Genomic DNA, 27493 nt, shown 5'->3' with positions numbered 1-27493 from the left:
ATGGCCCCCCTGGCCTTATAGAGGTTCCGCCCCTGCCAAGAAAGAACAATTTTCCGATTCCTACTCTTACTTCAAATAAAAGAAAACTCTCTAATATAATCAAAGATAAACTGCTTATGATATTTGTTCCCCACGAAAGCTTTATTATTCCTAAAACTCCATAAGACCCAACAAGTAGTATTAACGTCTCCCAAGCTTTAAGCACCACTTCATGAAAACCCTCCATATATCATCATCATCAACAACAGGGGCGGATCTTATATGGGGGTAGGGGGTTGTGCCCCCCCCCCTCTGATTTTTTTGACAGAAATAGTCCCTATATTTTAGTTTAATACATATTAGACCCAAAAATATAAAATTTTGACTATGGCCCCCCTGGTCACCAATTTTGATACAAATTATATTTTTGGCCCCCAGATGAAAGATTGAAGCTCCGCCACTGGCAACAGGAACAACAATAATAATACACAAGTTCAATAAGGGAGGAGAGAGTCATTCCCTCCCAACCCACTGAACCCACTGCCACATCACTTTTTCTCTTTTGTTTTTCTTCATCTTTCCGAACCCACAACACACGGAAATCATATCTTTTTGAACCCACTCAATTAAAAAAAATACAAAACAATCAAATGTAAAATCTTAATTAGCAATAGAGTTATCGGCTGTACCACTCCCGCTTCAACGAGTGGGTTGATTGGTTTCACTAACCCACTTCATCATCTCTCTCTACTTTCTCTTTCTTATTTTCTCTTGTACCATGTATTTTAAAACTTGTACCTTAGTTTTGTATTTTTTTTAATTGAGTGGGTTGAGTGGGTTCAAAAAGATAGGATTTCTGTGTGTTGTGGGTTCGGAAAAATGAAGAAAAATAAAAGAGAAAAAGTGATGTGGCAGTGGGTTCGGTGGGTTGGGAGGGAACGACTCCCTCCTCCCTAAGAGTGGAGTAAAGAGGAAGTAAGATATATAAGACAATAGACTCCTCTAAGGTAAAGAAACTACTTCAATTGATAACCTTGATAACCTCCGACATAAGAAAAACACAAGTCCCATGATCTTCTTTATATGAAATGTCGGACTACCATGGACAATACACAATGGTTATTAACTAAAGAACAAAAATAACGAATGATAAAATTAAAGGTAAATAAATGACACGAGTAAACATATAAATAGTGTACAAAAAACACCAACAACAAAAACAAATATTAACCATAACTCCCCCTGCTACATCAATCATTTCTCCTAATACATTCCAACAATAAAGTTTAGAGTTGATAATTGCCATTCATTTGTATAAAATAGATTAAATCCTAAATGTTATAATATTTTATGACAAATGTATGCAGTTTACTACGTCCTTAAATTTCAAAATGAAACAAGTCAAATGTGTTGAATACGTGAAAACTCGTTTACTATGTGAGTCCCAACATTTTTAGGTTTTACGTTAATTGTTTATCTAACGCATTATTTTAGGGCTAAAACCTAGGACATTACAAGAAGGGTCAAGAATTATGTTAAAGTATATAGAAGTGAAACATAGAAAATTGGATATAGATTTTGTAGAAATTGGAATAGTAGTAGTTGAATATTACGCATATACCAATTGACAATTGTGAATTGAGTAATCGATATTGTTAAAGTTAAAGGAGAGAGAAAGTAGAAGAGGTCGAGGGAGCAGATCAGCTCTCCCTGTCACTCTGCAAATCCACCAAACCCTTGAAGAAAGTCGTCCGTAAGTTAACAATCTGTCTTTTGCTCCCAAAATTGACAACTTTTGTGACCTAGATTAGATTGGATTAGATGGATCTTCTTCAATAGCACCCCATTCTTAATTGTTAAAAGCTAACAAAACAGCAATTAAAGCTACTACAGTTCCATCAACTTTTTGTTTTTCCTCATATTTGACCGCCATAAATTGTGGGCTTTATACCTCTAAATCATTGCTGCCCTTGCTTTGTTGGGCAAACAAGAAAGAAAAAAGAAAAGGAAAAAAGAAATCTAGGGTTCATCTCTTCAACCACCGCATCTTAATCAAAACCCATTATTCCAGTTCATTCATTGCTGTTGGAATATGTTCTCCGCCATAATTATTCAGGTGTGTATGAAGGGAATTGACTCGGAATGAGGGTTAGGGTTTTTAATGTGCCGAAGAATGGGGTGTGTATTTGCGAAAGAGATTTCGTCTTCCGGACCTGCAAGTTCTGAGATCGTTGCAGACAAGAGGCGAAACAGAGACACCGGCTTACATATTCATTCCGGTAGAGCAGAAGTAACCGCAAATCCCGACGCCGCCACTGCCGGTGGTGGGGAGGCTCAAAATGCGGTGGATCAAAAAGACGGCGCTGCGAAACCAAGAGGTGAGAGAAGACGCTCAAAGCCTAATCCCAGACTGAGTAACCCACCGAAGAACATCCATGGTGAACAAGTCGCCGCCGGCTGGCCAGCTTGGCTATCTGCAGTCGCCGGAGAAGCTATCAACGGCTGGACACCCCGGAGAGCTGATACCTTTGAGAAAATCGACAAGGCAAGTAACCATGAACACCCTCCTTTCAGTTTTCTTTGAATCTTTTTTACAAAACCCATGGTTTTGATCGGTTTTTCTTTGATATTGTGATTTAGATTGGACAAGGTACATACAGTAATGTCTACAAAGCTAAGGACACAATGACAGGAAAAATCGTTGCATTGAAGAAGGTTAGATTTGACAATTTGGAACCTGAAAGTGTGAAATTCATGGCGCGTGAGATTTTGATACTACGCAGACTAGATCATCCAAATGTTGTGAAATTAGAAGGATTAGTGACATCAAGAATGTCATGTAGTTTATACCTTGTTTTTGAGTACATGGAGCATGATTTAGCTGGACTTGCAGCAAGTCCCACAATCAAATTCACAGAACCCCAGGTTAGATTCTTTCTAATCATTGTAGTATTACTTTCCTGGATGTCACAAAAATTGGATTCACAGAATTGCATTTATGGATGTTGTAGGTGAAGTGTTACATGAATCAACTATTGTCAGGCCTTGAACACTGTCATAATCGCCATGTGTTACATCGGGATATTAAAGGGTCAAATCTTCTTCTTGACAATGGTGGAGTTTTAAAGATTGCTGATTTTGGTTTGGCATCCTTTTTTGATCCTAATCATAAGCAACCAATGACAAGTCGGGTGGTTACATTGTGGTATAGACCACCGGAGCTTCTTCTTGGAGCTACTGATTATGGCGTAGGTATTGATCTATGGAGTGCAGGCTGCATTTTAGCAGAGTTATTGGCTGGGAAACCTATCATGCCTGGTCGAACAGAGGTAATTAATTAATGATATGATAATTTTTTTTATTTATTTCGAGTTTGTAGGATGTTAAATGACTGTTTGATCCTTTGTAAATAGGTGGAGCAGCTTCATAAGATTTTTAAGCTATGTGGTTCTCCTTCTGATGAATATTGGAAAAAATCTAAGCTTCCACATGCAACGATATTTAAGCCACAACAGTCGTATAGAAGATGCATTGCAGAGACATTTAAAGAATTTCCAGCATCTTCTTTACCATTAATTGATACCCTTCTTTCTATTGATCCAGCTCAGCGTCTAACTGCAACGGATGCTTTGGGAAGTGAAGTGAGTGTTTCGTGCTTATATCAAAATTTCTTATTATCTGTTGTGCATTCTTAATGTTAATTTTTCGTTATTTATTGTTTTTTTAGTTCTTTACAACAAAACCCTACGCTTGTGATCCTTCAAGCCTTCCAAAATATCCACCTAGCAAAGAGATGGATGCTAAATTACGCGATGAAGAAGCTAGAAGGTGTGTGTTGTGAACTCTCCACCAAGTCAAATTAAAGAAACCTTATTATGAGTATCACAGATTATATAAAATTGTTTTTTATTTTTTGTAGATTGAGAGCTGCTGGTAAATCAAATGCTGATGGTGTGAAGAAGACACGCACACGTGAAAGACCAGCAAGGGCAATTCCTGCACCTGAAGCAAATGCTGAGATGCAAATGAATCTTGATGTATGAAATACGTTTTTTATTATCTTTTTATTAATAGATTTGTTTGTTTTAACAAGATTTGATTTGGTTGGCAGAGACGACGGTTGATCACACATGCAAATGCAAAGAGCAAGAGTGAGAAGTTTCCGCCACCTCATCAAGATGGGACACTCGGGTACCCGTTGGGGTCCTCACATCACATGCATATGGATCCAGCTTTTGACCCTCCAGACGTGCCATTCAGTTCCAATTTTTCATATGGGAAAGCTCCTATTCAGACATGGTCTGGACCATTGGTTGATCCATCAAGAAAGAATACATCAAAATCATCCAAGAACAAGAGCAAGGAAAAGTGATATTTGGAATTTGGAAACCCAAAAAAGGTAAAGGATTTTGTTGTTATTTTATATTGTTGTTGCATTGTTTTTTTTTTTTTTTTGGAATGGTGAGAAGAAGCTCGTTCCTTAGTCTCGAAAGCATTGTAAATGATACTCTCAAGTCGGCCTACTTTTAAATAAACATTATTATTCAAAACTTCTTTCTTTCTTTTTTGGTGTCAACATCTGCTGATAGCAATACCTCGATTTCATGCTTTGTTTATTTTGATTCTTAATGCTAATTTTAGTTCGATTCAGTAGGTTTTGGAGGTTTATGTAGAATTGGGAATAAATAATTTGACATGTATTGCATACACTATAAAGGTCATCAATTGTTACCCATTTTTCAATTTTGGTATGGGTCTATACATAGTTATATAATTTTTATTTTTATTTTTGTATGAAAGAAAAAGCTATGCTGTTGAGTTTTTCCCAGACTGTTTGGGTGGTCAACAAAGACCAACTATTCCTTTCATTTGTCCACATGTAGGCCCAATGTATGCAAAAAATGTATTAATGTTTCTTTATGTATGTTGGGTTGTATAAACATATTATCAAGCTCGAAAACTGTTGAATTCCACATAATAACATGTACATCAAAATCTAGAAAGACATAATGGCTTCAAATATTTATTATTGGTGGTATCTTGTATTTGCAAAACCAATTCTTAACATATCTTTGACTTTTGCAATAGTATCTTCTATATATGAAGTCCAACTTGCAAAATTAATTCTCTAAGATCCGATGTATTATTAAATACATTGTTGAATGATGGAATTAATCTTTTTTTTTTATGTATATTATATAAAGCCTCTGGTGAACCAAACTACTCGAAAGATGAGTTCATGACATGAATATCATTTTGTTATTTTGTTTTTTCTTTTTACTCTTCAACCATATTCCTATAGAAAACTTACATATTGATCTCAATTTATTGGTTTCTTATATTTCCTCTCTTTTGCAATTAGAGTTGGTGTTCATGCAAAAAGATGAAATCAGTTTGCTTACGGAATTGAAGTTAGGGTTTATATCATCATAAGTCATAACTATCTTCTAATACTCATGTTGATAATTGGTTGTTGCTGAAATTTGTTCAAACTGTTTGGTGATTTGAACAGAACCAAAAATGATCATTAAGTCACATTCAAAGAGTTTGTTCAGTGCAAAAAATAGAAAGACTTTTTGTATGCAACACTTTATCCAAACATACATTCCATTAAACAATCCATCCATACACGACTTCATAAGAAAAAACAAACAAACAAACCCTAAGTCTTATCAAACACTAAAAACAACTGATTGAGTCTAGTCCAGTCCAATGTAAATTAACCCTCAAATGTTCAATATATAAAGCTTATAGTGGAAACAAATAAATCAAAGACCTGATTTGAGCACATATTTGATATAGCATACACTAATTTTACCAAACAAATCGTAATTATTCATATGATCAAATCAAGTTGACATTGACAATTTGACACCAAAAGGTAAATTTGCAAGAGTTGTGTACTACTAGTACTATAAAGTGAGGTAATAAATTGCAATCTGCTTCTTTAAAAGATAAAATCATAATATGTACAACACAAGCATGAAAGAACATGAGAACTAAGGAGTAAGGAACATGTTCCAAATACTTACCAAATAAATCTCCCCAAAGAAGGGGTAGGATAATATTGATGAATCAAATTTGAAATTACATTAGGATTCTTATGCTTTAACAGGCACATCATCATCATCATCATCATCTTCAATATCCCATGTAAGATCTTCTTCTTCCTCAGCAATGCTCAATCGTTTTCGCAACTCCTCTCTAACAGGGCTAGCATTGCCATGGGAGACCACCTTTTCCTTGTTCTCATCACTGCTCCCTATATCTTCAATCTCATCCCACCCATCTTCTTCAGGTGATGGTTGACTAGAAACAATAGAAATATCACTATCTCTATCTGTCTTCCCCTCTGATCCTGTTTTCACATCAGATTTGGCTTCCATGCTATCAGCTTTTGATTCATTTTGATCCTCAGTTTTTGTTTCATTTTGATCCTCAGTTTTTGTTTCAGAAACACCTATCTTGTCATCATCATCATCTTCTATTTGTGAATTTTCTACAGATTCCTTCTCTTCAACCTTCAAACCAGACTCTGCGTTTTCTTCATAATCATCTTCATCTACATCCCAACTCAAGTCTTCATCTTCCTCCCCTGAAATTGCTCTGTTCACAAGCTTAACCCTCGCCTCTTCCGTCTTCTTAATCTTATAAACCCTATAAAAATATCGACTCCAGAAAGAATCTTCATCAACTCTTGCGGGAACAATCTCTTTGTAGATCTCCCCAACTACCCCATTGTATGCATTCATGATATCAGTAATCTCCTCCACCTTTTCATCAAATTTAAACCCTAGTTTCCATTCATTATATTCCATAAGGTCCTCAGGATCATTCAAATACGTGTTCATATCACTTTGAATCGTTAGAATTTGAGCATCAAGTCTACTGTAAGGTTTGGAAAACCGCAGATTCTCGCTACTGGTGATTCTCTGACTAATATTAGCATCGGTGAGATCACTATCGCTATCAGAATAATCAACGGCCAGCAGCGTATCTTTACCTTGAGCTATGATTTCAGTGACGGTAGTACCTAGATCGTCGATGGCTTGGCCGACCGACTCGAGCGACTCTTGAGCCAAGCCAGCACCAGCTTCGAGTGAGGTCGGCAGGTCCTTTACGGCTTTGGCGGCTGCTTCTCGGATTACGGCCGTTTCTTTCTTGATCCCGGAACTGAATTCCTCTAGATCACGGCGGTATGTTTCAATGACGGACTCGGATTTGGAGGCTAGGGTTTTCATCAAGCTACTACCGAAGGTCCATGCGGAAGTGATGGTTGGGATGCTCGGACCAGGGTTTTGAGGAAGAGATTGCGGGCTTTGAGCTTCGGTTGCATCCAGATCGGAAGGGTCTGGATCGTCGGAGAAGACGGATTGGAAGAAATTCATGGCGGAATGGAGCGGCAGAGGTGGAGGTGGAGGTGGGGTTTTGAACAGAAATCAGAGATTTGACAATTACCGCTCCTTTGCTTGCCAGTGGAGGATTTTCTTTTTCTATTTTTAAAATGATGTAAAAAACAAAAAATATACTCTGTGTAAATTTTATAATACGAGTATAAGTAAAATTTTGGTCTTTGTTATTTACATCTATTTGAGTCAAAAGTTTTTAAAATTTGATGTGGTTTATCTCAGTGGTTTCTAGAAAATGCATGTGATTTTAAAAAATTAATGTGCCTTTATCTTTTTATTTCTGAAACTTGCATGTACAGTCTTTTGTTACGATTTAAGAAGATTTGTTAAGTACACCAGATTATCTTTTTTTTTTTATCATTTTCTTATTTTCCGTATATTATAAAATCTGTATGTTCCAATCCTATCTACCCTCCCATCACAATCCCTGTCCACCTTAAACTCATCATTGAATCAACCAACCACTATCAACTTCATACGTCCACCTTAAACTCATCGTTGACTCAACCAACCACCATCAACTTCATCCTTATCGCCACTGAATCCAATTACAGCACCATTACCAATCATCACCACCACCACCGTTACCAATAACCATCATCAATCACCATAACCAATACCACCACCTTACTACTACACCATTAATCATCAATACTACCACCATCAACACCAATCTACACTACTACATCTCCTCACTACTATCACTATCATGTGCACCACTAAATCACCCCATTATTAATCTTATCATCACCACCACCCGTTGGCAAAAAATGTGATAACCTGACATTTTCTAGTCAGCAAAAGTCAATTTCCGTTAAACAAAATTTCGAATTTTATTTGTTCCGTTAAGTTCTTGTGGGTTAGCAAATAATCTAAAATACATAATTAGGGGTTATATAAGTTTCGGAACCAAAAACACTCGAAAAATCCAACTTTCCTTCGAAAAATCAGCAAAAACCGTTCAGCCAAGTGTTTACGGCCGCAAACCCTTGGGCCGTAAACCCAGTTCCGACCGTAAACCCAACCGGTATAAAAATTTTTCCCTGAGAGATTTCTCATTTCTCATCTTTTTCACTCGAAAATCCTCTCCAAGTGCTCTCAAGAACCTCCCAAGAACATTCAAATCATCAAGATCAAACCTTCAAATCTTCAAGTTTTTCCCCAAGAACATCAAGAACAGCCTTCAAATCTTCAAAGGCTGCAAACCGTTTACAGCCGAAAACCGTTCACGGCCGCAAACCGTTCATGGCCGCAAACTCAGTTCACGGCCGCAAACAGCCTTGAGCCGTGAACCTTGGCTACAAGCCCTCGTTTTCCACAAATACAAGTCTCGGTAACATTCCTAACTCAAAAGCAAGTGTTTTCTAACACTTTAATTAATAGATTCGCTAATTTAAATACAATTATGTGTTTAATTATCATTAGGATACCATTAATTCCGCGTACTCCAACTCGAGGGTCATCTTTCCGGTTTTGCTGTCAAGCTCGTACACATAATCAACTGTGAGTTCATACCCCTACACTTTTACTGTTTTTTAACGTTTTCAGGGGGGATACAAGCAAAACACAAAGGAATTTTGTGTTCTTATATAAAGGATTCCAAAAGGATTAAAACTTATGCAATTGATACAACCAAGAGATCACGACATTTTATAAAATATTTAGATATTTTATCCCTTTTGTAACATGCTGAGCACGAGGGAAGCTTTTCAACATACAACCATAATTGCAAAGTTTTTAGTACAATACATGAATCGAATACATAACATACATGCAAACTATAATAGGTATAGTTTGGGATTCAATACACGAATTTATCAAGTCCAGAACTTAAACATTAACAAACATATAAACTATGTTAGATATAGTTTATGGCATATATTACTACTTTTTGAGAACAAGAGTACAACACTAAATAATTATTTAAGTATAATTATTTAACTCTACAAGTATACATATAGTTTCAAGTACAAGAGAACAATACAATAGTACACGTAAACTAGTTAATACAGGGTTGTGAGGCACTACTTCAATTGTACCTTTTGGGATGCGGAACTAAATCCTACCACAGTATAACCAGAGTCTCCTGGAGGAAGAGCGTGAGAATTGTGAATAGATCTATTCGGGACTGACAATCCCACACCTGAACTGCTAGCTACAGTTAGGCAGGCATGCCTGGGGTGAAAAATGTCATAACATCCGACGCCTGAAGAACGTCGTAGAGGTCACTACGTCATATCAAGCATGGTTATACCAAACTCACAACAGTATAAACTAACCATTTGTTTACGGGATTTCAATTCTTCAAATAGTTTTATTTTCATTAATAGAACTATCATACACTAAAACTGGAGGATTCCAGGGGATACAAATACATGGTTTTATTTTAAGTAATAAAACTACTATACATACTGGTGGCAGCCAGGGTTTTCATACAAAGGTTTTTCATACAGAACATACTATACATATTGGTAGTAGCCATGGTTTTCATACAGAACATACTATACATACTGGTGGCAGCCAGGGTTTTCATACAAAGGTTTTTCATACAGAACATACTATACATATTGGTAGTAGTCAGGGTTTTCATACAGAACATACTATACATACTGGTGGTAACCAGAGTTTTCATACAGAACATACTATACATACTGGTGGTAACCAGGGTTTTCATACAGAACATACTATACATACTGGTGATAGCCAGTGTTTTCATACAAAGATTTTCGTACAGAACAAAACATACAATACAACTGGTGGTAACCAGGCATACAGACTAACATTTTGATATACAACTACAGAATACAATAACGAACATACATTTTAGTCTTAGGGTTTAAGACTACTTTTCATTACTAAAGAAAATATTGGATTTTCTTGAGAACATGCAAATGTTTTACAGATTCACAGATAGATTTTCAATACAAAATCATACTTATGAACTCACCAGCTTTAATGCTGATACTCTTTCAAAACCGCTTGTATTCTCAGGGAACCGGTAGACAGGTACACTCGCAGGTTTTTGAGAAGACGGAGCTTCTATAGTCGCGTCTTTTAATACTTTTGATTATACTTTTGCTGTATACAGACTATGTATCGAACAGATGTAAATACCTTATATATATTCAATGTAATGGTTGTGTTTGCTTTGATTACTATGGTGCAATTGTTGTGATATTGTACATGGCGTCCTCCACCCCCGAACGTTTCCGCCGTTCCGGTTTGGGGGTGTGACAAAAAAGCATACCCAAAAAATGTAATGAGATAGTAGAAAACGGTACCTCCTATCACCTCATTCGCTATATTAGAAAACTCAACCAAAAAAAATCACAGGAATAACGAACCTAGAAAAATGAAAGATGGTGGTGGGTGTCGACAACGGTCAGAGAGAGAGAGAGAGAGAGATGATGATGATGATGATGATGGGGTTCTAAGGCATTGGTGTTGGAGTTGCAGGAGAAAGGAGAAACAAAGGCAGAAGGTAGCTGACGTCTACATGTTGATGATGAAGATGCCAAGAGTGGGAGAGGCGGATCAACAAATGAGGGAATGATTTCGATAAGGATTATAGCTTTTTAAGGTTCTTTTCAACGTTATACAAAAATGACCATTGTAGTTAACAACAGTGTCAAAATAATATAAAAATATGAAGAGGGGTATAATGGTTGAGTCTTAGGGACGAGACGTGTAATTTGTTAAGACCAGAAGGATGACTTATATTGTTTTTTTGAAACTAGACTTTAATTGTAAAGTTGATGGGGATCCTCAAACCTTTGATGAATCAATGAGGTCCCAAGATGTTGCTATTTTGAAAGAAGCAATTATTTATTTAGATGGACTCTATCATGTGAAATAATACATGGATCCTGTCTGATCTTCCGCCAGGTTGCAAACCATTAGGTTGCAAGTGAATCTTCAAAATAAAGATGAAAGTTGATAGATCAATCGATAAATTTAAGGCTTGATTGGTTATTCGGGATTTTAGACAAAAACCTAGGAGGCATAGCGGCTAAGGAACTTGATTTATGAGATTCCATCATGGCTAAAAACCAATTTCTATACAATGTGACAGTGCAACTTCATTGGCCAACTGACCAAGGCATATAATCAAGTATATAATAGAAAGTAGCGACATTTATCTGTCAAATGTAGTACATGAGTTGATACTCATCAAATGATTTCTATTGAGTTTGTTCGATCTCAAAGAATATAGTTGATCACTTGATGAAAGTATTAGCTAGGAACTTGATAAATAAGTTCGCTATTGGGATGGGTTTAAGTCCCTTTTGATATCTATGATGGCGAGATACACAAATTCCTCTTAATACATTGTTTGGCATTGAGTTTAGTGTGGAAAACTTACTTTTGCAGTTTGAATCATATTTGTTTACATCATCTCAAGGTATGTGTTTAGACCTGCAAATTAAGTTAGCTAACTTAATCTCAGTTATCCCAAATGGCTTGATGATATTAAAATCATCAAAAACTCCTCACCCATTTTAGTATAATCCATGATCAACTTAAAATAACAAACATAAAACCAAACTCATGCATAAATAAAAATATCTTGAAGACTAAATTTTTTTGTATTGATATAATAGACATTTCAAATACTTGAGAATTTGGGTGTCCTAAGGTTTAAACCTATCAACTCATTTGAGTAACCGGAGATTCTATACACACATGCTATACACAAATTCTAATGTTCATAGTCAACATTCTTAGAATCCATGTGATATATATACTCATTAGTGCATAAAAGTCAAGTCCAAGCTTTCTGAAGCGACAAAAGTTCACACCCATACGAGTAGTCCTTCTAGTTCATGCACATGCACTTTATCAATAGACACAACTTTCCCCCACTACAATGGATGTATCCATTTGTTACTTTTCCGCCAAAACTTAACCATTAAGTTTGTTTCCAATAGACGCAACTTTTATCGTCAAATAACCAAAAATAACAACTGATCTTTGTATAAATTCATGATTTCGGTTCTTGCAGAGATACTTTTAGAATACATAAATTTACTTTGCAAAAATTCTGACTCGAAGAACATAATATGAAAGCAAGGTATTTTGTGTTTGATATTGGATTTTACCAGTTGTTGAGATTGTGTTTCCTTGGATTGTCCCAAATCTAATTTTATGATGTCCGATGCATCACAATCGATATTACATATTTTATAAAGTGTTTTAATAAACGATCGATATCACATATTTTATAAAGTGTTTTGATAACCTTTGAAATTATCTAGGTTACACTTTTGATATTGTGGTGTTATTTTTCTAACATACTTTGATGCATTTTGGATTTTTGACAAACACTAAAGCATGATTTTCTTTCATCACTCAAAACTTTTGACTAAATTACACTAATCGTCACCATGCCTATTAGATATTTATGAATATAGTCCAATAGTTTGCAGTTTCTATTTAAAAGATTCCATCAAGCCTTGTCATGTACGTTGCACATAAAAGTTATTTACCCCTTTGCACTTTGCAGCACAAGTTCTTTTACCTTTCTCTCTCCTTTATCCTCTTACCTCCACAGTAAACCATCAAATTATTTTCTCACGCATATTTCTTCGTAGTGTAACTCTCTATAAAGTATCTATTAATTCATACAAGCCTCAAACTTATCACTCTCTTTTTAAAATAACTATTCATTTTGACTTTATCAAAATAATCTAATGTTTGGCTTATATTTTTCTCTACCAATATACAAATCCAGATTACTTTTATTTCTGAATCTCTAGACTGTACAAAAGACAAAATGTCTTCATCCCCATCATCATAAATAGTCAAAGAAAGCTTGCCCAGTCAAACACAGGAGATTCTAAGTTGCCATAAGCCAAAATCTTGCTTAAACTTTAGATAGATCAAACTTTTGAGAAGATAAAAGTTTGGGTCAAAACCAAACATCGGTTTCTATACATTCCACAAATCATAACAATCCAAAAGTAAGTGAAAAAAAAAAGGTTGTCATTTACCCAAGTGTGTCAAGATCCTAGTAATCAAAACTTCCTTTTTTCCAGCAACAGTCAGCTTGTTAGCTGTTAGGTAGCTCTTCAGCTCCTGTACAGTCAAATCCTTCAACTACACTCAACACAACACAACAAATGTTATTAAAAATATTACTTCTCAAAAAACATAAAAAGGAGCAGCAGAAAACTTTAAAATTTTACCTTTCCATCATCTGCAAGTTTAGACCAGTCATAATATGCAGCCTTGCTAACTGCTGCCTCTTCAGTTTTCCTTTTCTTTGCTCCCTTAGCCTTTTCCTCTTCTTCATCATAACTCTCTCCATACACACATATCTTGAATTCTTCCATGGCTTTAGCAATCCCTGGCCTGAAATCACACAAATACATAACATTGAAAACAAACAAGAAATGTTTGTTGTAAATATCAAAAATCTGAGTACCTAGACATGCCTTCTTCATCTGGAAGAGTTTCATCATGAATTTCAGGCATCTCATCTTCATCAAGAGCCAGAGCCTGTACTACTGCATAGTGGCTCTGTAGTGCTGCACAATGTTTTTCATAGATTATAACAAACAATGTCTGTCACACTGTGTGTGTGTGAATTATGAGAGGGGTATACCAGGATTGGAAAATTGACAAACAGAGAAGTCTCTTAAATCCACACGTTTCACCAAAGCAGTTGCCTTTTCTATTTGTTCATCATTGGCCAATGGCATCATGCCAGAAGTGTCTGAATGAAGCTGCAACAACCAAAACACACCAATTCTCTTAAATTAAATGATGTGCTATACTTTTATCATTATATAAGTTTAATAAACCATCTTGCCTCTTCAATAGGTCTTATGTCATCAGAATATGGAAGATATATCATGTGCATTCCTGGTGGCTCAATCTGACCACCACCATCAGTAACTTCTTCCTGTGCTTCAAAAAAGTAAATAAATAAAAAATCATGAATTATTAAATGAAAATAAAGGTAAGTGGATATGAGATACGTTACCTGTGCAACCAGACCAACTAACTGAGGACGAGATGAGCTTCCAAAAAATGCAACTGCAAAACTGAACACATAGAAAGAACAAGAAACTTAAACTGAATCCTAAAAAAGACACAAATACCCTTGCTAGTTCTATGGTAAACCAGTACTAACCGTTTGAGACGTATCATGGATCTATGAAGAGCAATGAAAATGCAAGTGCTTCCTATCACTTCCTGCAAATTATATAACTTTGATTGAGTTATGAGGGTATCCAAAAGGTATTATTATTTTTATGTATGGATTAAGATGTAAGAACCTCATCACTAGGAAAGACAAATGTTGATGGCTTCAAATTGTGATAATCCTTCAAGCAACTTAATGGCTTAAAACCTAAAAGCCTTAAGCTTCCTGTTGAAACTTTCTTGATTTCTGAAAGCTCTTCTATTGCAAACTTGATGTCCTCATTTTTGTAGGTTTGAAAACGTTTTGGAGGCTCTTGAATTATTGATCCAGTGTCAGCACAGATGAATGACCTTTCAGCCTTTAATGGAAGATTAGTGACAGAATCAAGCCATGTAATAGTCCCTGCAACAACAAATACAAGGAATCAGTCCTAAAAATTGTATATTTAAAAATAACAGAATAAGAAAATCTAATTGCTGACCTGGAACAGTGGGACGAATCAGTGCATATGTATTCAGTTCAATCGATAAGCCACCTGCAACTGTAAATATGATCCTTCGAACCCTTCGCTTCTTAAACATACGTTTTCTTAATTGTTTATTCAAGTCTTCAAATCTGAATTGAAAAATAGAAAAACAAATTGTACAAAATCACTATCATATTAATCTGACCATGATAGTTGGAAGATCATCATTCATCAATATTCAATATCATGCATACCTTTCTCCAGCCAATGGCATGAACTGAGCTAGTTCATCACCCTCCAATCCAATCAAATCCTGTTAAAAAGATTCATGTGATGATGTGTAATTAGCTAAAAGATTGATAACTTAATGCATATATTCATTAAAATCAACATACAGCATAAAAAGTTGAGACGTTGAATTCTTCATTTGGACTACTTAATGGTAGAAGTTCAATTGAGATGCCAAGGTCTTGTGCATCCTGCAACAGTTCAAAAAGAGAATCTTGTAAATTCTTATTGTAATGGTTTTAGTATTATTTTTTTTTTTAAATATTTACATTAAACTATAATATTGACCTTAGCTCTTTGCAATGTTGTTCTTGCCATGTCTAGTTTTGTAACTCCCTTGATATTTCCAAAAGGGTCATCTTCATTTGTAAGCAATAAGATGCGCTTATCAGCTGTTTTGGCAGATCTGCAGAATTTACAACATTGTTATACCCTCAAAGGAGTAAGGCAGTAATTTCCTAAGAAAGGGGTAAAACGGTAAAAATAATAAAACTCCTACCCTTTACGCAGCAATGCTTGTGCAACCCAGAGTGCATTGTACAACGAATTATCTCTAGATCCAGGAACAATACCAAATTCACTACCAATAACTTTACTGAAGGATTCTGCATTCATAAAACAGACATAAGATAAACAAGAAAAGTCTATTTTGTTTCATCAAATGCAATTAGATTTTAAAAAGGTTATATTTGTATGTTGACACCATGGTTGTACCTTCTACACGATCAAACTCTTTTATAAACCGTGCTGTAAGGTTGCCCAATTGTTCTCTTTCAGGAACATTAAATACATAAACACCATTAAGATCTTGCAGATTTTTCTTTTCTTTCTGTCAATGATACCCATTGGAATAAACATTAACACAAATTAGTTCTGGCAATAAAGATTTAAGTAAAGAAGTTGGTGTACCAAAAATCACAAAAAATATCTCAGTTCAGTGAGTAGATTTCTTACAGTATTGAAGAAGCATATTGCAATTTCATCATATGGCCTATTGATGATCTGAACCTTGATAGACTGTGCAACAGAACTCACAGCAACATGAAAATGAGATGTGTTCTCTTCATCTTCCTGTAAAGCATTACATCAACAAAACATTTATTCTCTTGCGGATTTAAATGGCAAAAAACATTTGGATTCAGTAAACAAACTAAGAGGCATGGTAATTCTTTAGAACGATGAAAAACATGTAACAATTGTGTGTATATGTAAATAAAGATATTTACAAACCCCAGGACAAGTGATGCTGAACATTTTTGGCGAAGCATCCACCAAGAACACCACCAGTTCCTTGCTCGACTGTCTTTCCTAGTGTCCAGAATGGTTACAGCAAAAACAATATGTTAATAAGACAAAAAATCAAAAGGTAAATTCAAACTAGATAATTATGAAGATACAAATAAAACATCAGGTAGAAGCGATAGCATACTGAGAACCGAGTTGGGGAAGAGAACCTGATAGAGATCATTTTCGGGGTCGTCTTCTTCATCTCGGAAAACGTCATCAGGATCCACATCCATTAAGCCTGACAAAACTGTTCAACCACTTGCGGGCGCTTGACTGACAGAGCGTGTTAAACACTGTTATCAGAAACTTCGAATTTATCATAAGGGTTAAATACTTAATAGTAGGGTTCAAATTTTCCAAGGCTTGAGAAAACAAAGTTTGAAAAACAATTAACATGGACTCCGATGCTAGCGTTAGTGTGATCATTCTACCGCAGTACAAATTTACACTTGAAAACATCCCATTCGATTTTTCGAAAACATAGTTTTCCTCTTTTTGGCGAAGGATGGACTATTGAGTATAATTTTCAGAACAAACAACAAAGCAACGTCTGTGTGAGAGGGAGAAGTGGAGGAAGCAGTGAGATTTTACCGGCGGTGGATGAGAGAATCCGGCAGCAGTTCAAAGAAGGGTTTTGGCGCTGCGCCTCTGAAGCAATTTGGGGGTTTAATCTTTAATGTGCATAAAGAGACACAATGGGAAGTTGGAACATTGGGCGGGGGGAAATGTTTTCTCCTTCTCTTGGAAGTTTCAATTAAAAGGTTGTTCGACTTATTCATAAAAATGACGAAACTGTACCATAATTTTTCATATTTTAAATACACTCGCCAACTCTTGTGTTTGCGGTTTTGCCGATTGTGACATGAAAGATATTCAATACTTGTTTGAGAATTGGGATAAATAATTTTCCTCACAAGTATTGATGTTTTGTTCGGTCTAGCTTAAACTTCAACCATACACACTGAAGTCATAATTTCTACTCTTTAAAGGACCTCTATTTCCATTTATTTGAGATTTGGAGATCATATATTCTGGATTTTGTATGGTTATTGTAATGTAGTTGGGGTTCTTCAAATCGTAGGTCAATCGTTATGATCTCGATTTGGTTGTGTTCCCATTCGGCAACAGATGAGTATTTCATCTCCACAAGTCGATTTCGATTGTTGGTGCTTCGCCACCAGTGTCGTCATTACTCCATGTGTCTTAAAATGAATGTGAATACTGAATAAACCAAACAAACAACTAATAATGATCTCCGAATGTGAAAGAAGAGAAGCCCTCTTAGGAAAAATCATATTGTTGCAAGGATGCCCACTAAGCATCATTAAGGTTTGATACATTGAAAAAGAATGTCACGATAATACCCCTTAGTAGCATAAAAAGGAAGAGAATCCATGTAATGAAACAAGGAAATCCATAATATTGCAAAGAATGCTCGTTAGGCAACCAAAAGGCAACAAGAATATGCTAAAAATAAAATAACAAATATGTTGTTATATAGTATATGCATTATTGGTTCGTTACTTAACAATTAACAAACACTTGTTAATGTGAATTTTTTGTTTCCTTGTAGGTGTATTGTTGGTTCATTGTTTAGCAATAAACAATTGTATTACATAGTTACATTAACTCTAAACTTTTTACTTTAATATATGATAGATTGCTATAGAATGAATTGTTATATAACATTACATAAAATCAGTCAAATCGACAATCCGCTAATATAACTAAAAAAATGCACTCTTCATGTCCGTAGAACAATGGAAAGTAAGGACATAAACCTCTCAACCTCTAACTAACTACTATATAAATTTAAAAAAAAATGATAAGCCATTGATATTGTCGGAGACTTCAACATCTAATATCGAACATTGATAATGCCTAAAAGACTTACTGAAATTTTATATGAGTGTTACGACAATATTGATGTAAGATGATTCCATCGGAGAATGTTTGTTTTGTTTATTGAGATATCTTCATGCGAGGGGGAGTATATGTATCGGGTTGTTGAACACTTGCATATCCCTCGGCATGTTATGTCAGTCTCTTTTTTGGATCATTTTAAGCTTCTTGTTTGCTTTCTCAATATGATGTATTCATGTTGGGGAGTGCGTGTATTGGCTTATTGAAAGCTTCATATCTTTCGACATGTTGTGATTGCTCATTTTGTGAGCCTCATGGTTTTGCTTTCACTTTGTTGTTAATGTTGAACTCTATTATTAATATCTTAACTAATATTTTCATGGATGTACATCATATATAATCATCTATTTTGTTTGGTTTCTAAACATATGTCATTAGATATACCCGAGGATAAAGACGATAAAAGTCTAAATACTCCCAAATATATCATAGTTACTCTTATTAAGGTGTCGTGAAAAGGAAAACAAGAAGTCTAAATATTGGAAAGAGTGTATAAGGTCATTAATTATTGGTAATATTTCTAATAATAACATTCATGACCCATTTGAGCACAATGGATTTAGAAGAAGTTAGTTTATTAATTTTTCATGGCTTGAAAAATTAATTAATTTTTTTGTAATTAATTGGGAATTAATTAATTTAAGGGGTTAAATGTTATTTAATTAAAAACTAATTAATTGGAACATTATAGAAATACTAAAGGATATGGAAAATACCGGCTATAGTCAAAAAATGGGGGGTAATTTCAAAATTTAGACATGAAAAATGACAATTTTGGATATAGACATGCATTCCGCGGAGGACCCTCTGCGGACCTCCGCGGAACAATGAATCCTCCGCGGAGAGGGGTACTTTTGTAATTTCACCCTCTTCTTTTTGACAAAAACGATTCCTCCTCTTTGGTCCCCCACTGGCCCCCCGATTCCTCTTTGGCAAAAATCGTTTCTCCGCATCGGTTGTGTATATCGACGATTCCGGCGACGACTTCAAATCCAGCGACAACGACATCAAACAACGTCATTTTCCGACGAAATCGAGTACATACGACTTAAAATTCGGCACCGATGGAGGGCAATTTCCCCGATATTTTTGCCGATGGATTCGGCTCCCGGGTATTTCTCACATTCCCCTCTTTTGATTAATGTCGTATATGATTCAAATGTTACGAAAACCCAATTGATTACATGGAATATATATAAAAATTTAGATTTTGTAGATGTTAGGATTCACAGGATTCGATTTTGGGAAGATCCATTCTGCGGAGAGTTACGTCATTCCGCAGAGGATCCTCCGCGGAGTGATGTATTCCCTCCGCGGAATGATTTAAGTGACCAAAATTGAGTCTCCGCGGAGGTGTAGGTCACTCCACAGAGGGTTCTCCGCGGAATGACCTCTAGCCTCCGCGGAATGACCTGAAAATGCTTTTTCCACAAAAAAAAAATTATGCCCTTTATATCCCTTTATGTGAGGTATTTAGTTATATATAAAAAGTATGTTGCTATTTATTTCATAAACCGAATTAGAAAAGTAATTTTGAAACCTTGTTTTTTATTTTCAATTACTAACGTTTTATATGAAATTAAATGTTATGTTTTGTAGCACGATGATCTCAATCAAAAAGCGGATTTAGTGGTGGGTACTATCATTAAAGACTATTTTTCGCGCCTAACACAATCACAACGACTATTATTCGAAGCTTCGCCGTTTGGAATATTCTTAGGAATGCATATACCACATGGTGATCCCTTACTTGTGCATTTGATGATGTTGCACGAAGTAAGGTCTCAACAAGTATTTGAAATGGGGATGTTTCTTTTTGATATACATGGGATGCAGTTGGATTTTGGTGAAAGTAAATATATTCTCATTTGTGGTTTAAAAGTAAATATATTCTCATTTGTGGTTTAAAAGCCGGTCAAATTCAAATCTTCGTGCGCGGTTGTTCCCAGACATTTCTGATGCACGTTTGCGGCTGAAAGATTTAGAAGACTACATTATGTCTCCGAATTATTTGTCACTTCAGGATGAAGATGTTGTAATGCTTATCCAACTTGTTTTTATGTTGAAAGGTCTCCACGGACGGGACGTTAAAACGGGCATTCCCGCGACAGTATACAAGCTTGCTGATAATATAGATGATTGGAACATGTATTACATTTAAAGATTATGTATAAATACAATAATAATAACTATAAAAAATAAATTGAAAATTGCAGGTTTGCATGGGGTACGTATTTCTGGACTTATACTTCACGCTTGATGTGTGGAATGTTTAAGAAAATAGAAGAATTTAGACTATTCAAGCAGGTCAATCTCAAATCCAAGAAAGTACACAAGTATACCGTTGCCGGTTTTATGCTTCCGTTTAAGGTTAGTTTCTAATGCATTTAAATAGTTATCATAGTTTTGTTTTTCATACGATAAAAAACATTGAACTTCGGTTTATAGTATATAATATCGTTGTATTTTGATTTTATACTATAATAGCATGATACTTACATTTTTTTTTCCATAGATATGGATTTTGGAGACGTTCCCCGAGGCAACCCAGTTTTATATACGCACGCCGACAGAATTGCCACGGATGAGGTCGTGGAGAAGTAAAACACCGTTAACTTGGCTTCAATGTCGTCGAATAATCAACGTGTCTGTGGTATGCTTTTATTATTAAGGATTATATATATTTATAAATTCCAATGTTTTTTCATGTTAAACTAACAATCTGATTTTTGCAGCCTAACAACCAACCTATTTTTGTCGTGGCAAACCCGACGGAGCTGATGTTGTCGTTTTATGTTCGCTACATGAATTGGACTCTTTACCATCAAGAGTCTCCCCCACGACAACATACTCCGGTCCGAAATAGTCCAGAGTCTCCCCCACCGCAACATAGTCCAGTCCGAAATAGTCCACATGTTGTTGCCTCGCCTCCTCGAAGAAAGATGTACAAGTCGGAAACATTTTCGACTGAATCTGCCACAAATGCTTCTTCCTCGCAACATCCTGAAATAGAAAGAACTTATATGTCAAGCGACACATCAACAATGTTGGTAAAGAAGAAGAAGACGAACACAAAGGCATTAGTGAAGCGTCTACTAGGCGTTGTGGCTGACTTATCTTCTAAAGTAGATCGTGTATTACAGAAAAAAGATGAGCCAGACACAGGGTTTGGAGAGGAGGGGGAGGAGATGATAAATGAAGAGGAGGAAGAAACATATTACCATGGTACACAATTGAACTATGATGATATAGCTAGCCATGGTTTGGAGGGGGAAGTTGGGCGTACACCTACACATGTTGAGCCGTCACTGGACGTGGGTGAACATCACACAAAAACAGTGACTCCTATTGTTAGGCCGCAACGAAAGAGGGGTGTTCCATGGTATCAGCGGACTCCGTTCACAGTGGTACAAAACTCATATTTTAAATTTGGTATATTTATAAAATATTACATTATTGATAATTATTTAACATGTTAATTTTTTAGATGCAATCCACACCAAAATTGAAGAAAATCACCAAAACAAGGAAAAAAAAGCAGTGGAGAGTCCTGGAAAAGCAAATGAAGACATTGTGAATGAAGAGAGTAATGATGTTTCGAATCATCTCTTGTTGGACAGTGTTCATGCTGCTAGTACGTTAAGTTTTTGGAAAGAATGAAGTATGATCTCTTCCAAACTCAACACTAAACATAGACTGCATATACTCCCACTGGATGTGGAGTTTTGATCGAGGTTAATTGCAGTTACTGACTCTGGGTGGTTAATTTATTCGGTAACATTCGTTAAATTTAAATATTAACTACTTTTTTAGACGATAACTTATATAAATAATTGTAACATTTTTATCTTAAAATGTACAACATATTGCGATATGGAGTGCCTTGCTCATGGAAAGACGGCCGGTGAACGCAAGGTGGACGATATATTCTCAAGAACTCAATTTGCAACCCGGAAAATCATTTTTTTAGGAATGTAGCAAATGGTGTTGGAAGCCGTCCTAAATGGAAGGATGTGGATATGGTTAGTTAAGTTTAATAATTATTTATTTATATATATAATATTACTGAATTTACGACTATTTAATTTATTTTTTGTTTGCAGGTTCTATTCCCCATAAATGTTATTGATGTCCATTGGTTTATGGCAATGTTACATTTAGATATCTGGAAAGTAGATATTTATGATTCAGCACGATCTATGAATTTCTTCTCAAAGTACTTCACTGGTGGAGAATTCACAAGTTTTGGAGATAGTATTATCTCAGAGCTAGATGTCATTGAGTACTAGAACGATTTCCCCGATGGACACAAAGACAAAGCAAGGGTGGAGTTTATTGATGTTGTAGATGCGCCACAACAGGAATATATTCTTGATAGAGGGGTTTGTGGAGTATCCGTATGCATGTTTATGGAAATGATTGTTTCGGGGGTACCGGTGAAGATTGATAAGCCACGTAGAGATGCAGGATTTCTCTACAGAAATAGGATGGCAAATATTATTTGGGATACTATATAACTTGGTTTTAGGAACTTTGTATATATTAATATGAAATATTTGTTTTTAGTAATTTTGTTTAATACAAATAGGTGTTTTATTTTTATTTATTTTTGTTATTATATTTGTTTCATGGACTGCCAAATCACTTCCACAGACTGTCATGTCTATATAAAACGACTCAAAAATGTGTATCACTTCATCTAATCTATTTCACTTCATCTAGTTTGTATCTTTTACAATGGGTTCAAAACCATGGACCGCTAAGGAGTATTTGCTTCTAACTCGTGCATATATTAATGTCTACGAGAAGAGCAGATTGGATGATAGAATGTTTTGGCTCCTTTTAACCAATACCTTCAACACTGACGCTGAAACCACCATAGAAAACCATCGCAACACGCTTGATATAGCAGCAAAATGGTATGAATTGAAAACAGAAGTTGTGTTATTCAACGATCTTTATAAGAAGATGGAAGACGCACGTGTGAATGATACTGAGGAAGACATCTTGGAGGCGGCTAAAGAATAATACAAATCCATTAGCAACGGAGAGAGTTTCGACTATGAAGCCCCTTGGAATATTTTAAAAAATCTCTTGTATTTTTAACTAGTACTGCGTTTTGTATTGTGCTTGTATTGCTTTATTTATATGTAATATGGTTGAGTTTTTATTTGCGTATTTATTATGTTATTTATCCTTTATTTTTTGAAACATAATGCACCAACAAATATTACGATACGATACATTCAAACAAAATAAACATTACAAATAACATAACAACATTAAAAAAACTGAAAAATAAACATTACGAATAAAATGTACGACTAACAAACATTACATAAAACACTACAAATAAAAGAGTCGTCTACATAAAAAAGGTTTATTTTTAACCAGATTCCAAACGTCCGTATACTCGAAATCAGTTCCATCAAACTCGCACAGGTAATATCCGTTCATGTCGTCAAGAAGTTCTTCATCGTCTGCATGAGAGCGTCACATTTTCTCATAATTGTAACATCGATTGAACCATGTTACTTTATTCTTTAAATCCATCCATTTACTAACAATATCGGGTTTTAGCCGTTCTTATCCTTGTCCCACCTCATAGTTGAACAAAGATATTCGGCGGGACGATTCATCACCAACAAGGCAATTAAGGGGGGCCATTACTGGTAGACCCTCGTAAACGGTAATCCAGCATCGTGTTAGGACCAACACCTATGTTGTCGTCTATGGAGAAGTACCATTTGTTGGAGCTGACGCATTTGACGAATTTGATGCATTCGAAGAAGTTAGTACATTGGACGCCATTTTGTGAAATAGTCTCTATTGTCAATTAAAGATGTGAATTTCATATAGATAGAAGGTTTACTATATATAAAAAGATAGGTTACGCGGACTGACAAGTCAGTCATGCGGACTGTCAAGTCAGTTACGCGGACTGAAAAATCAATTATGTGGACTGCCAAGTCAGTAATACGGACTGCCAGATCAGTTACGCGGACTGAGAAGTCAGTTATACGGTCTGACAAGTCAGTTATGCGGACTGTCAAGTCAGTAACGCGAACTGACAAGGTTTAATATATGTAAAAAGATAGGTTACGCGGACTGACAAGTCAGTTACGCGGACTGACAAGTCAGTTATGCGGACTGTCAACTCAGTTCTGCGGAATAATGTATACTGATTCCTTTTAAATTGGACAAGAATTTTCATTTTTACAAGATGTCGAAAGTTGTGAAAACGAGTTCAGTCAATCAGGTATTAAGAAAAAGTTTCTCCAACCTACCGAGTTTTTTTCATAATCTGCAAAGAACCAATCCTAACACTTTCACGTGCATTACGAAAGATCAGTACAATCGTTTCAAAATTTGTTTTGTGGCATTGGGAAGCGTGGTATGTAATCCCTTATAGTAAATATTTACTTATCTGAAGTTGTTATATGGCTAATATTCTTATCTTCACTTGCAGATTCGTACGTTTCTCACGTCTATGATACCAATCATATTCGTTGGTCAAGTACCTCTAATTGGGACGTACGTAACATCGATGTACATTGTAGTTGCTTTAGATGGAAATCATGAACCCCTTCTCATAGCGTTTGCTTTGGGAACCATAAACTGTGACGATTCATGGTTATGGTTCATGAGGAGGCTTAAAGAATGTTTAGGTGACAATACGGAAGTTGGTTCATAAGCCATATGTCTGCTTCCATAGACTTTGCAGTTCAAAGAGTCTACCCTGATTCATATCATGACTATTGTTGTAAAAATATAGCTGATAAAATATGCGCTTCCAGTTGTAGAGCAGTTGTTTTGGAAGTCTTGTAAAGCGTATAATATGTCTGATTTTTATGCATGTTTTAACAACTTACAAAATGAGGTGAATGGGAATGATCTTGATTGGCTTGGCAATATTCCCATTGCAAAATGGGTATGGGATTTTTTCCCTAAAGTACGTTTCAATGTTAAATTCATTGACATTCCCGATGTTGTCAATAGGATAAGAACAAACAGGCATGAGTTTCCAATTACAACAATCATTGAAATGGTCCATGACTCGATGCAAGCAGTGTATGTTCAACGTGATGCATTCGGAGGTAATTATAAGTTATGACATCATTCAAATGGTCAAATGATATGTTATTATACATTATGACATCATAATTTTTGTTTTATCATTCAGTTCATTTCACAGGGGATTTTCATGGTCTTCTAACCCCTTATGCACTTAAGGTACTTCATAAAAGATTTATCCACTCCGATGGTTGTAGGAGTAGGCATATTGTTGGCGACAGATATGAAGTAAGTAAGTATTCAACCATCGAATCCGTGCAATTAGACCATGGTATTTATAGTTGCAGTAAATGGCAAAAATGTGGTATACCTTGTGAGCATGCTATAGCTTCACTACAAAGGCTTGAAATTGTAGAAATCCAGCAAATGGTAAATTTAAAGTTAACTACCGCGGTGTATCGAAATGGTTTTCAAACTGAGACGGTCAATCCTATGCCAACCCTTAGGCATTGGGAAATACCAGTTGAAAGTGTTGTCGTCTTACCTCCACGACAATTCACTTGAACTGTAATGTATGGATCACAACGAATATTAGTTTGTATTCAGTTCTATGTTAACCTTACTTTTGGTCCGGTGGCGTTGTTTAGATTTTAATAAATAATGTTTACCTTTTAATAAATAATTGTATTCCCATAATTGTAATGTATGGATGACAACGACTTGACACAAAGCTATGCGAACTGACAAACAGCTCTGCGGACTGACAAACAGCTCTCTGCGGAGTTGAAGGGTCTATATATTGTCATGGATGATCGTTGAATTTTTGGTAAAGAGTTACAAATTATTTTGAAATTTAATATGAGTTCATCTTCAAATTTGTATATTTGCTCGTGCAACTAACTAGATTGTTTTTATTGTGATCCAATCGACCCTTTTCTTGCCCCATCACCAAACATAAGAGAGCCATATATGTTTGATGATACTTTGCAACAATTACAATGGGCTGAAGAACAACAAAAAAAAAGATAAAGAGTCATCTCGGGCCCTCACTGAACGTCGTGACCTCATTGCGGCAAAGTGCAAAGAGGTTGAGGAAAGGATGCAGATTAATAAAAAAAATCAAATATCATGAGGAATGAATAAAAAATACTATCAAACTGACTGAAAAATGGCTTGCTGAGAAGGATGCAGAAATGATAGATATTGGGCGGCAAAAGGACCGTTTTGAAGATAAAATAAGAATTAGGGACGACTATATAACAACAGAGAAAGAAAAGTATTCATTGCAATTGTTGGGTTTTGAGCACTATAACACTCCTATGGTGCACATGCAACCCTAAATGCTTTGGATTTATGTTTTCTCTAATTATACATGCATTTTCAAATTTCCAAAACATTCTCCCTAACTAGCATACAGTTGAATAATTGAACAATACAACTAGTTAGATAACTTACCTCTTAGTAGGACTTGTAGTTCTTGGCCTTCAAAAGCTTGAGCACCTCAAGTGTGATGCCTCTAATGGTTCACAAACACCAAATGCAAGAGGAGGCTTGAGTGAATAAGTTAATTAGCATAAAATCAACTTCACTCTCTTAGAATGAATGGAGTAGTCGATTTTGGCTCTATGGGTGTGCTTTTATAGTGTGATAAATGCTAGGGTTACACCTTGTAAACCCTAATGACCTTTCATATTACTTAGGCTCCATGGGTTAAACCTCCATGCACTATCCATGGATTATCTCATTGGTTTAGCCCATCCTAAATAACCATGGATCATTAGCCCACACTATAAGAACCATTGATTTACATAATCAATCCCCACATAGTTAATTAGTCTCTTTTGATCACAAAATTAATTATCGATCAATACTAATTAAATAATATGATTTCATATTAATATATTATACTTGTAATATATTAATAAATCATAAATAACCTTATTCTCAAATGTCTATCCTATCAAATTGCACTGATGAAGG

At 35.6% G+C, this 27493-nt stretch overlaps 4 protein-coding genes across 6 annotated transcripts; 2 read left to right on the top strand and 2 right to left on the bottom strand.

Annotated features, from left to right (window-relative positions):
- Positions 1 to 1608: 1608 nt before the first annotated feature.
- LOC145165682 (putative serine/threonine-protein kinase At1g54610) lies at positions 1609 to 4541 on the top strand. Its single transcript, XM_079084480.1, has 7 exons — positions 1609 to 2524; positions 2620 to 2904; positions 2991 to 3308; positions 3393 to 3620; positions 3707 to 3807; positions 3899 to 4016; positions 4091 to 4541. Exons 1-7 carry the CDS (start codon positions 2141 to 2143, stop codon positions 4349 to 4351), a joined length of 1695 nt encoding a protein of 564 aa, XP_078940606.1. The 5' UTR covers positions 1609 to 2140; the 3' UTR covers positions 4352 to 4541.
- Positions 4542 to 5899: 1358 nt separating this feature from the next.
- On the bottom strand, positions 5900 to 7464 carry LOC145165685 (uncharacterized). The gene has a single exon (XM_079084481.1). It carries the CDS (start codon positions 7365 to 7367, stop codon positions 6081 to 6083), a length of 1287 nt encoding a protein of 428 aa, XP_078940607.1. The 5' UTR covers positions 7368 to 7464; the 3' UTR covers positions 5900 to 6080.
- A 5642-nt stretch (positions 7465 to 13106) lies between these two features.
- Positions 13107 to 17333, bottom strand: KU70 (ATP-dependent DNA helicase 2 subunit Ku70-like protein). Of its 3 annotated transcripts, none has more exons than XM_079084479.1 (18): positions 17168 to 17333; positions 16744 to 16869; positions 16520 to 16597; positions 16244 to 16360; positions 16004 to 16118; positions 15789 to 15894; positions 15578 to 15695; positions 15397 to 15480; positions 15256 to 15314; positions 15017 to 15150; positions 14669 to 14937; positions 14524 to 14585; positions 14374 to 14434; positions 14200 to 14292; positions 13993 to 14113; positions 13823 to 13915; positions 13574 to 13739; positions 13107 to 13484 (listed from the first exon to the last, which is right to left on the bottom strand). In XM_079084479.1, exons 2-18 carry the CDS (start codon positions 16807 to 16809, stop codon positions 13481 to 13483), a joined length of 1746 nt encoding a protein of 581 aa, XP_078940605.1. In that variant the 5' UTR covers positions 16810 to 16869; positions 17168 to 17333; the 3' UTR covers positions 13107 to 13480. The 3 variants fall into 3 exon arrangements, with proteins under 3 accessions (XP_078940605.1, XP_078940603.1, XP_078940604.1); XM_079084477.1 differs by having other exon boundaries at positions 13813 to 13915; positions 17168 to 17330; XM_079084478.1 differs by having other exon boundaries at positions 13813 to 13915; positions 16744 to 16849; positions 17168 to 17330.
- A 7389-nt stretch (positions 17334 to 24722) lies between these two features.
- On the top strand, positions 24723 to 26077 carry LOC145163513 (uncharacterized). Its single transcript, XM_079082353.1, has 4 exons — positions 24723 to 24758; positions 24969 to 25181; positions 25275 to 25596; positions 25683 to 26077. The coding sequence occupies exons 1-4, from the start codon at positions 24723 to 24725 to the stop codon at positions 26075 to 26077; spliced, it is 966 nt and encodes a 321-aa protein (XP_078938479.1).
- The last annotated feature ends 1416 nt before the right edge of the window (positions 26078 to 27493 follow it).

Source organism: Lactuca virosa, chromosome 3 (assembly GCF_052849685.1).
Source record: "Lactuca virosa cultivar CGN04683 chromosome 3, Lactuca_virosa_CGN04683_v6, whole genome shotgun sequence".
NCBI classification, from domain to species: Eukaryota; Viridiplantae; Streptophyta; class Magnoliopsida; order Asterales; family Asteraceae; genus Lactuca; species Lactuca virosa.
Note: the sequence above shows the minus strand (reverse complement) of the source record. Positions and strands in the feature narration are given on the sequence as shown.

What these genes read in the sequence shown, in the direction of transcription:
- LOC145165685 (XM_079084481.1), bottom strand. Translation starts at nt 7,367, where the DNA reads ATGAATTTCTTCCAATCCGTCTTCTCCGACGATCCAGACCCTTCCGAT.
- KU70 (XM_079084477.1), bottom strand. Translation starts at nt 16,809, where the DNA reads ATGGATGTGGATCCTGATGACGTTTTCCGAGATGAAGAAGACGACCCC. An exon ending in CCGAAAATGATCTCTATCAG is followed by an intron (nt 16,598 to 16,743) that starts GTTCTCTTCCCC and finishes TCTGGACACTAG; the next exon opens with GAAAGACAGTCGAGCAAGGA. An exon ending in CAATATGCTTCTTCAATACT is followed by an intron (nt 16,119 to 16,243) that starts GTAAGAAATCTA and finishes TATCATTGACAG; the next exon opens with AAAGAAAAGAAAAATCTGCA.
- LOC145163513 (XM_079082353.1), top strand. Translation starts at nt 24,723, where the DNA reads ATGTCGAAAGTTGTGAAAACGAGTTCAGTCAATCAG. An exon ending in GTTTAGGTGACAATACGGAA is followed by an intron (nt 25,182 to 25,274) that starts GTTGGTTCATAA and finishes GTAAAAATATAG; the next exon opens with CTGATAAAATATGCGCTTCC. An exon ending in TCAACGTGATGCATTCGGAG is followed by an intron (nt 25,597 to 25,682) that starts GTAATTATAAGT and finishes TTTATCATTCAG; the next exon opens with TTCATTTCACAGGGGATTTT.
- LOC145165682 (XM_079084480.1), top strand. Translation starts at nt 2,141, where the DNA reads ATGTGCCGAAGAATGGGGTGTGTATTTGCGAAAGAGATTTCGTCTTCC. An exon ending in CCTTTGAGAAAATCGACAAG is followed by an intron (nt 2,525 to 2,619) that starts GCAAGTAACCAT and finishes ATTGTGATTTAG; the next exon opens with ATTGGACAAGGTACATACAG. An exon ending in TCATGCCTGGTCGAACAGAG is followed by an intron (nt 3,309 to 3,392) that starts GTAATTAATTAA and finishes CTTTGTAAATAG; the next exon opens with GTGGAGCAGCTTCATAAGAT.